Source organism: Labeo rohita, chromosome 22 (assembly GCF_022985175.1).
Source record: "Labeo rohita strain BAU-BD-2019 chromosome 22, IGBB_LRoh.1.0, whole genome shotgun sequence".
Classification (NCBI taxonomy): Eukaryota; Metazoa; Chordata; class Actinopteri; order Cypriniformes; family Cyprinidae; genus Labeo; species Labeo rohita.
In genome coordinates this window covers 64,074,256-64,085,311 of record NC_066890.1, presented here as the reverse complement: position 1 = coordinate 64,085,311, position 11,056 = coordinate 64,074,256, and the positions used below count along the sequence as shown (strand labels likewise).

Below are 11,056 nucleotides of genomic sequence, written 5' to 3'. Positions count from 1 at the left end.
ACTTCTATAATTTAGTAATTCAATGTATTTTCCTTTGAGAAATGTTGTAAGCTGCTATTATTCAAAACCCACCAGATGGCGCCACTAGACAAAGTGAATGGAATCGCTGACAGCACAGAGGTGTAACTATGAGTCAAAGATATTTGTAAAATTGATTATCTTACAATCAGTAATAATAATAATAATAATAATTTAATAACATTTGAAATGCAATTAACAGATAATCTAATATGCCATTATTGTACATGTTATTTTATTACACATTTCTCAGTTTACTGCAGCATGCCAAACACTTAATTTTTATTACACAAATGCGCCATTTGATGTCTAGAACTGTATAAAACTGATCCGAGATCAGGTAAAAAGTATACATACATACATACATACATACATACATACATATATATACACACACTGGCTCGTGAGTTCTCAGAGATGATCGCCCCCTAGTGGCGAACCACTAAAATTTTGAAAGAGTTATGACGAAACGTTGTTTACTGAAATCACGTGACTTTGACAGTCTGATTGGGCGCTCTGCATCACTGGAGATGATTCACAAAGGTTTCAAATCTGCATGAAGCATCTATTTGTAGCGTACTGTGTCAGGTAAAAGTAGCGCTAGAGAGATGTGATTTTCTGCTTTCGACACCAGAGAGCGGTGATGTGATTGTGCTGAATTTGCCAAAATATCCAGCAGAGCTTATTGTGTGTGTGTTACATACCACCATGCAATTGACGTTTATTTTTATTTATTTAAAAAGGAGTAGACTAAGTGACAGAAAACAGTGAGAGCTGGGGGTCAGTATTTAATAGGCTAAAGTTCCATGCAAGTTAGAAAAGCTAGAAAATAAAACATTAAGATGAGTTTCTGAATGCTATGCTATTTGTGAAGCACTAAATTAAACTCATACACATAGCAGCAATATTTCAAGACATAACAATTAGAGTGCATGTACAAAAGAAAAAAAAAAGGAAAAAGAAAAGAAAAGAAAAGATAAAAATCAAAAAAGCAAGAACAAACCAGAGTCGGAAGAAAAACATCCTGGCAGAAAACGAATGGAAACTAAAGAGGTGTTAGTCAGGGCCTGCAGAGCTCTAACATTTATTTTATTCCAGTAGATTCGGTATTTGGTCATCGTTTTGAGGTTAAATTTCCATACACATGCTCCTGCTTTGATTTCTGCAAGAAAAATATACAGTCAATCAAGCAACAGTTTAAAAAAAAAACATTTAAAAAATTATGATATTTTATAAATTTTGGTTCAGATTCACTCATTTGAAAATGAAGGCTTTAACTAATTGCAGCCTATGTATTGTTTATTAATCGCTGTCATCTATACTTGATATATACATTTTATCTGGAGGATACCCTGTATATTTTCTAGTAGGCGTTCCTTCCACGGAAATCAGTCGGAGGAGTGACTGCACCCCCATGAGTATCGTGATCATTTGCATAAGGCTGATCACTTGTTGCAATGTCAATTGTCACTGTTCCTTATATCAGCAGAATTCATCAGCTTATGTGAATTAATAATGTCTGATCGCTTCCTTGCTGACAATTAGCTACTTGTAGCTAATGTAGCTCAATGGTTCTCAATACAGTAACAGTATGGTGAGTAAATTGAGCACAAGTCAGACTGACATAAGTGTAACATCTTCTTATAACATCTTACCTTTTTTCGTGATGATGATTTACACGGTGTTATCTGAGTCCTGCCTTTTTCCCTTGCCTTTACTGCATTAACAATGACATAACACATACATGTTACATAAAACAACAAAGTTTTCTTTCTTATATTCTAATCTTATATTGAACTTTTTTTGCCTTATACAAATATGCAATAGTTGTTTAATCCCCTCAGCTTTTTTTGTTTACATTTCCTGCAGATGCAGATGATCACAATTATGGCTGCAATCAACAGAGATCCAGCAGCAGCAGCAGCAGAGATGAGGACTATCAGAGATACAGAGTCTGGAGGATCTGAAGCAAAGTAAAAGAGAGACAGTCATTAATGTAAGTGATTGAATCAGTCTGATCTACAACAAAATACAGAGTTTAGCTTGGTGAATAAACATCAATATGAGTGCTGCCATACCTAAACATGTGTGACACAGTTTGTTGACATCCAGATGTTGAGTCTGTTTGCTAATGGGATTGTTGAGTACACAACTATAGGCATTTTCATCCTGATATTCCACCTCCAGAGGTAGAGAGAGACTGATGCTGAGATCAGACACACTGATGCTGGACAATAAACTGTTTCCTTTGTACCAGGAGAGAGTCACATCACTCACATTCACCACTGAACACACCAGTGAACAATTCTGCTGTGATGATGATGAAGAACAGTTCGAAGAGTTACTGCTGATGACAGGAACAGACAGATGAGCTGGAAGACATGAGATAAAAAAGAAACATATTGATAAATCCCGCTAGGTTAAAAGTCACGATTAAAGGGACAGGAGCTTAGTCACGTTACAGTATTTGGAGGTGATTTGGGAGTGGCAAAAGCGTAACGGCATAAGCCATAATGACCATTTTATTCAAATCGAAACTAAAAAAAAGTTTTGATTCATTGCACTATAAAGGGTTTGCACCTAAGTCACGTTTTGGTTAACGGATGTGTGGCCATTGTGGTAATACTTGCATGTAAACAGCAACATGGATTGGTTAATGTACTACTAAAGACGTTATTCTATGTGTGGAAGCTGCTAAATCATATTAAGAAGGACTTAATAAGCAGGAAAGGACACAATGTTTTGACAAACTAAAGTTAATACAGGGCTCAACGCTAAGCAGTGATAGTGTTTCCTCGGGTAGACTGTAAAAAATAAAAAACACAATTTGTTGATTCAGCTTAAAATAATTTGTTACCCTGCTGCCTTAAAATTTTAAGTTCAGTCAACTAAAATAAGTTTAGTCAACTTAAAATGTTAAGTTGTACTAAGTAGCAACTTATATATTTGTGTTTGCTAAACTTAACAGATGGGTAAGTAACCCAGCTGCCTTAAATTTTATGTTGATTCAACTCAAAATATCTAAGCTGTCACTTAGTATAATTTAACATTTCAAGTTGAATAAACTTTTTTTTGAGTTGACTGAACTTTAAATTTTAAGGCAGCCAGGTTACAAATTATTTTAAGTTGATTCAACAAATTGTTTTTTTACAGTGTACTGCTATACACAAAGCTGTGCTATGCTTATTAGCACTGCTTTATAATGCATTATACAGATGCTGGATGAAAAGAAAACACCATGTTAACTTTTCTAAAAACAGACAGTTCCCCTCAAAGATACATTCATATAAACTCCTCTGAAACTGAGATTTATACATCTTCTGAAAGCTGAATAAAAAAAGTTTTCCATTGATATTGTTTGTTAGGATAGGACAATACTTGTCAGAGATACAACTATTTGAAATCTGGAATTATAATATATTGAGAAATACATTATATATAAATATATTATATAGAGGTGTTGGTCATATAATTAGAATATCTTCAAAAAGTTGATTTATTTCACTAATTCCATTCAAGAAGTGAAACTTGTATAATGTATACATTCATTCCACACAGACTGTGGAAGTGTGTTTATTTCTTTTAATTTTAATGATTATAACTGACAACTAATGAAAACCCCAAATTCAGTATCTCAGAAAATTAGAATATTGTGAAAAGGTTCAGTATTGAAGACACCTGGTGCCACACTCTAATCAGCTAATGAACTCAAAACACCTGCAAAGCCCTTTAAATGGTCTCTCAGTCCTGTAGGCTACACAATCATGGGGAAGACTGCTGATCTGACAGTTGTCCAAAAGACGACCACTGAGAGGCTGGCTGTTCACAGAGCTCTGTGTCCAAGCACATTAATAGAGAGGCGAAGGGAAGGAAAAGATGTGGTAGAAAAAAGTGTACAAGCAATAAGGATAACCGCACCCTGGAAAGAATTGTGAAACAAAACCCATTCAAAAATGTGGGGGAGATTCACAAAGAGTGGACTGCAGCTGGAGTCAGTGCTTCAAGAACCACTACGCACAGACGTATGCAAGACATGGGTTTCAGCTGTCGCATTGCTTGTGTCAAGCCACTCTTGGACAACAGACAGCGTCAGAAGCGTCTCGCCTGGGCTAAAGACAAAAAGGACTGGACTGCTGCTGAGTGGTCCAAAGTTATGTTCTCTGATGAAAGTAAATTTTGCATTTCCTTTGGAAATCAGGGTCCCAGAGTCTGGAGGAAGAGAGGAGAGGCACATAATCCACGTTGCTTGAGGTCCAGGGTAAAGTTTCCACAGTCAGTGATGGTTTGGGGTGCCATGTCATCTGCTGGTGTTGGTCCACTGTGTTTTCTGAGGTCCAAGGTCAACGCAGCTGTATACCAGGACGTTTTAGAGCACTTCATGCTTCCTGCTGCTGACCAACTTTATGGAGCTGCAGATTTCATTTTCCAACAGGACTTGGCACCTGCACACAGTGCCAAAACTACCAGTACCTGGTTTAAGGACCATGGTATCCCTGTTCTTAATTGGCCTGCAAACTCGTCTGACCTTAACCCCATAGAAAATCTATGTGGTATTGTGAAGAGGAAGATGCGATTATGCCAGACCCAACAATGCAGAAGAACTGAAGGCCACTATCAGAGCAACCTGGGTTCTCATAACACTTGAGCAGTGCCACAGACTGATCGACTCCATGCCACGCCGCATTGCTGCAGTAATTCAGGCAATAGGAGCCCCAACTAAGTATTGAGTTCTGTACATGCTCATACTTCTCATGTTCATACTTTTCAGTTGGCCAAGATTTCTAAAAATCCTTTCTTTGTATTGGCCTTAAGTAATATTCTAATTTTCTGAGATACTGAATTTGGGGTTTTCATTAGTTGTCAGTTATAATCATCAAAATTAAAAGAAATAAACACTTGAAATATATCAGTCTGTGTGGAATGAATGTATACATTATACAAGATTCACTTCTTGAATGGAATTAGTGAAATAAATCAACTTTTTGAAGATATTCTAATTATATGACCAGCACCTGTATGTATACTATATTATACATATATATATATATATATAGAGAGAGAGAGAGAGAGAGAGAGAGAGAGGAGAGAGAGAGAGAGAGAGAAATCACCTTTAAATTTGTCCAAATGAAGTTCTTAACAATGCTTATTACTAATTACTAACTACATTTTTATATATTTCCGATAGGAAATTTCTAAAATGTCTTCATGGAACATGATCTTGACTTAATATCCTAATTATTTTTGGCATAAAAGGAAAATCAATAATTTGACCCATACAATGTATTTTTGGCTATTGCTGCAAATAAACCTGTGCTACTTAAGATTGGTTTTGTGTTCCAGGGTCACATATAATTCTAATGCAATTTTTCCACACAAATGCCTTTTTGGACATGAATACAGAGCAGTGAATGTACGAGTTGCACCGGGCAATAGGGCAGTACATATTGTCAAGACTTGTAATAGGTGGTAAATATCTATACAATCAAACTATCACAGACTGATGACATAACAATTCTGTCTTCTATTTCTTATACCAGCATAGCTAATCACTTCCGTTGCTTCATTTTTTTTTCACCAAACCCATGCACAATTTCCATTCGGTTCAGTGGCTTTGTTTCCATTCAGTGCCGCCACAATGGCTGACTTCTGGATTGATGACATAACATGAAAACACTCTATTATTGCTGAACTGTTTCCAAATACATCAGCACTTATGAAAGGCATGTAATAGAGACGTGTGACATTTATATCTGGCCAGTCACAGTAATCTAGAACACAGCCATTGCTGTAGTTCTACCATTTTTATTAAGACGTGACTGATCACAGTCTCTGCAGTTCACTTGAAAAGTAGATTGTGGATGTCTTCAAGATCAATCACGATCTAAAATCATCAGACCGCCCATCCTTAATTAACATTATGCCATTATGCACTAAATATTCCTTCAATAAAACAATATATGTGAAGGGCAGGATAAATGATTTCTACTCACCATAGACAAAAATGCTGAATGTTTTTGATGATTTTTTTGCTCCAGCTATCTCTAGTTGATAAACTCCAGCATGTTGAGTTGTGATGTCAGTGATGGTCAGAGATCCAGTTTGATTGTCCAGCTTCAGTCTGTTTCTGAATCTGCCATCAGGAACATCAGATGTGTTGAAGATTTGCTTCTTTTTCTTCATTTTAGCTATTTGAGACTTTTCAGCTCCAAAGTTCCACAGTATGTCATCGTCTACACGTATTTGAGTAACACCAGTGTGAAGAGTAACAGAGTCTCCCTCCGTCACTGACATTGACTCGCCAAGCACACCTGATGAACAAACAGATTTTAGGCTTCTGATGGTTTACATAGCTTTAAATCAGCTGTCATTTGTTAGTAATTGTAAATTTAGAAACATTCAGAACAGCTACAGACACACAAAAGCAAATAAAAGGTGATGTACGAACATGACATTAATCTATATTGTTGCATTTACACAAAATTAGCTTATACCTATTGTGATGTTTTCAGATGTTTTTGATAGTTGTTTGTTGTTTGGTGTTTTCTTTGTGAATATATTGTGATAAAAGCTGAATATTCCACATTATTACTCCAGTCTATTATACTGACTTGCTCAAAAAGTATTTCTTATTACTGTCATTTAAAAACTGTTGTGCTGTTTCTTATTTTCTTATTTTCTACTTTCTTATTTTTATGGAAACCAGGATACCAGAATCCTATGTCAGAAATGTGTTTAGATGAAAAATAACAACAACAACAACAACAACAACAACAATAATAATAATAATAATAATAAAATAATATATATATATATATATATATATATATATATATATATATATATATATATATATATATATAATCTATCTATCTATCTATATATATATATATAGATAGATAGATAGATATAGATATAGATATAGATATATAGATCTGGCTAAGCCTACACCTACAACATACTGCATTTAGAGTTGGGGTTGTAAACTTTTCCACAGTATGGTCGGGGTAAATTGCTCATATGTGAGTGGACCACAAAAGCAGTCATAAAGGTCAATTTTTGGAAATTTGAGATTTATACATCAGTTGACAAGCTGTATAAGTAAATTTTCCATTGATGTATGGATTGTTAGGATATGACAATACTTGCCCGAGAAAATCTGGAATCTGTGGGTACAAAAAAATCTAAATATTGAAGAAAATCGCCTTTGAAGTTGTTTGAATGAAGTTCTTAGCAATGCATATTACTAATCAAAAGGTTTTTTTTTTTTTTTTTTCCATCTTCATGGAACATGATTTTTACTTAATAATGTCAGCTATCTCACATTGTGACAATCATCCTGTTCAACAGTTTACACCCCAGGGCTTTTGATGTTGCATCAGTGAATGTTTGCAGCTTTCGATCATCTAGTTAACAGCATGTATATCAAGATCAAAAATCAAGTGTATGGAAACATTTGACCTAGTTCTCTGGGTAAACTCATTTCCTTGGTTAAATTCTTTGATTATCAGATATTCAGATGGGGTCTGTATGTCAACACCTCATGTAAACAGCGTACATATCTTATCATTGCAAGATAATGGTTTTCGAAACGTCGCCGACATGCAATTCTACAACTGGGCCTGACATTAAATTTGGATGTAAAATAATGGAAAACTCACAATGTCCATTATTTTCCATGACTTAACATATCATCCCCTTAGAATTATAAGGTTCTATCTGCATTCAGAGCACTTTTGAGATATTGGGCTTCAAAGTTTTTCTGTTCCATAGACGTCTGTAGAGAGAACAATTTTTGTTTTCTAAAAAAGGCCCAAAATGCATACAGCTTACAAAAGAAACATCATCAAATGTAAATACGTTGTCACCTAATAAGAATATGTGAATAACTCAATTTTTACAAAAATGTCAGATAGAAGGTGACGAAATGTGAAGAAAGCTACTGACATTAAGCAAAAAGTACATATATTTATAACTTACCAATCAGTTGCCACCAGCACAGACAGATTAAAACAAACACATGAAACATTTTCTTCAGTTGTTAAGTGAAAAGTCTTTAAAAACATTAATAATGTGTCCCATCTCACAATTGAACATCTTCTCAGTTCATCTTCAGAGTCAAACTGAAACCTGCTGTGGTCGCTTTTCTTGAGAGACAAAGAATGTATGTTTTTGTACATGCGTGTTTAGTCTGTAGGTGAAGGGTCTTCTTCCTGTCCTGCTTTTATTGAACCACAAACACATTTACAGTGTAATAAAAAATAATAATGCATTAACAGTCAAAAACATAGCATATACAAATTGACAGCTAAATAATACACCAGACTTGCCTCCTACTGAAGCTTTTTTTGATAAAACATTGTGTTCAAATCCATTAAGGCATTTGTAGGGTCGTTATGTTGGGCCCAACGTGAACATGAGAGCTGACGTGTCAAAACACGCCACAAAAACCAACCCAACAGATGCTCAGTTATGGCCCGACATCACAGCCCTAAAAATAATGATATGCAAGTGCAGCTTTGGTTACAGTTTGTATCTCTGTAATCCTAGTTTCAGTTTCCTGTTTTAATGATAAATATTGACTCTTGATGCCTGCTGATATAGACTGTTATTTCCTTACACGCAGCCACATGTTTGTTGACAGTCACCTATAGGCCTTATGATGTGTTCAAGCAAAAGCTTTTTGGCTGAGACAGCTGACACAAAGCAGCAACAGGCACTGCTAGTTCTTTGATGTCGACTTTGTGTGTCACAGCATTTAAACAACAGTATTCATAAGAAGTACTTCTCTGTTTTAGGTTAGGGACACCAAAACTAGCACTGCAGAAAGCCTGTGGCATTTACCTTGGGTTGTTTCGCAAAAAACTAGAACACATCTGACAGACTACAGCCGACCTGCATGTATGGTATGTGCTTGTGTGGGAGAACATAACTCTCCCATATCAGCAGGTGGCAGTAGTCTGTTTGCGGCATTCAAACATACTGCTTTTCCACCGGGGCTGGTGCCAGAGCTGGAGCCTACTGGGAACTAGGACATGTATTTCCACTCAAAAAAAAAAGAAAAAGAAATAAAAATCCTGGGCCTGTGCCCAGATCCTGGTTCCAAACCAGCCCTGAAACCTTACTGGTCTCGAACAAGGGAACCCACGACATCGTTAGGTGGAGTATCCACTACAGAAGGTGCTGCATCGGTGCTGTGCAAACCGATGGGCATATGCATTCAAAGTACCACCAGAGCAACTGGAGAGCAGGCCTCGAACAGGCCTATTTTCAGGTAAATTAACAACATTAAAAACAACAATTAAATATGTCAGTTCAGAAATGCCCTGTTGAAAAAAGAAGCATATGCTGGTTAGATATGTTTTGAAGCATGGCTGCTGGTTTGAGCTGGTTTAAGCTGGTCCTTAGCTGGTCATGAGCTGGTTTAAGATGGTCATGTGCTAGGGTGACCTGATGTACCACTTCCCAGGGACATGTTCAGCACAGCATTTCTATATTGTCTAAAACAGGAATAGGCAATGTCGGTCCTGGAGTGCCGATGTCCTGCAGAGTTTAGTTCGAACCCTGAAAAAATCTGCCTATGGCCCTACTAATCCTGAAGACCTTCCCTTGTGAAAAAAACAGCATATGCTGGTAGGCATGTTTAAGAGCTAAAGAGCAGTGCAGACGGTTCCATGTTTTCCAATCACTCTTGCGGTACTTTAATTTCATACAATGTACAATCAGCGCAGCGCAAACAGGTAACACCTGGTTATTTTAGGCCATATGTCTTCCTGGGGACCCACTGTCCTGCAAAGTTTCTTTCCAGCCTATTTCAGCACACCAGGCCTGTGACTTTTCAAATGATCCATAAGACCTTGATTAGTTGGTTCAGGTGTGTTTGATTAGGGTTGGAGCAAAACTCTGCAGGAAAGTGGATTCCCAGGAGCAGGGTTGAAGACCTATGTTTTAGGCTATTTAGAAATCCTTTGCTGAACATGTCCCCAGGAAGTGGCACGTCTGGTCACCCTATCATGTGTTGGTCCTAAGATGGTCCTGAGCAGTAGCTAGTAGGACCAGCACATGACCAGCTAAGTACCAGCTTAAACCAGCTCAAACCAGCAGCCATGCTTCAAAACATACCTAACCAGCATATGCTGTTTTTTCAACAGGGTGGTCGGCAAAAGAGATCAACACTCTTTTTCTGCAAGAGATATCAAGCGATTACGGTCACATGTTGGTGATATAGATCAGTGGTTACCAACCACAATCCTGGAGGCCCCCCAACACTGCATGTTTTTCATGTCTGCTTAATTAAACACACCTGACTTAGATGATCAGCTCATTAGTAGTGATTCTTAGACTGTGAACATACAAAGCAAGCAGTGCCATTGTTTACACTTGCCACGCACATTACTGATGGATTTGTGTAGCTTTTTTCGATCATGTCATGCCATGCTATGTTGCAGATGGCATTGTCAGCCCTTGGTGGTTGTCCTGTGGATTTAGAAAGAAAAAAATGGATAGAATGACAACGAATGTCTGTGTGTTTCCTCTTTACTCATAATTGGTTTGCTTTCGACAGTTCCTCATTCGCCAAGCTGAATAGCCAACTGGAATTCTGTTTCTTGCTGACAAGCTCCGACGCTGATTTGACATGCAGAATCGGCCCGAAAAACAGCTGACGGTGTCCAACTAGAGAAGGCTTGGTAACTTCAGTTCTGGAGGGCCACTGTCTTGCAGAGTTTAGCTCAAACCATACTCAAACACATCTGAACCTGATAATCAATGTTTTCAAGATCACTAGTCTAGAACAGGCAGATGTGTTTGATTAGGGTTTGACTAAACTCTGCAGGACAGTGGCCCTTCAGGACAAGCCCTGGACTAGAGCCAATGTTGTGGAACACACTGAGGAGAAAAAAAAAAAAAAAAGTAAAACCAACCGAAACTCAAAAACCACCTGACCTTTTAGCTGACTTATTGGTAAAGTATGTGGTTTCACAAATGCACTTTCTACAGCTCAAACATTGTGCAGCTTCTACAGGTGCTTCTACAGTTAAAT

The 11,056-nt window shown here is 37.2% G+C and overlaps 1 protein-coding gene across 1 annotated transcript; it reads right to left on the bottom strand.

The window, feature by feature from the left end:
- Nucleotides 1-424: 424 nt before the first annotated feature.
- Nucleotides 425-8,131, bottom strand: LOC127153172 (hepatocyte cell adhesion molecule-like). The gene is made up of 6 exons (XM_051094130.1): nucleotides 7,996-8,131; nucleotides 6,009-6,326; nucleotides 2,097-2,390; nucleotides 1,877-1,981; nucleotides 1,674-1,735; nucleotides 425-1,180 (listed from the first exon to the last, which is right to left on the bottom strand). The coding sequence occupies exons 1-6, from the start codon at nucleotides 8,042-8,044 to the stop codon at nucleotides 1,133-1,135; spliced, it is 876 nt and encodes a 291-aa protein (XP_050950087.1). The 5' UTR covers nucleotides 8,045-8,131; the 3' UTR covers nucleotides 425-1,132.
- Between the last annotated feature and the right edge of the window lie 2,925 nt (nucleotides 8,132-11,056).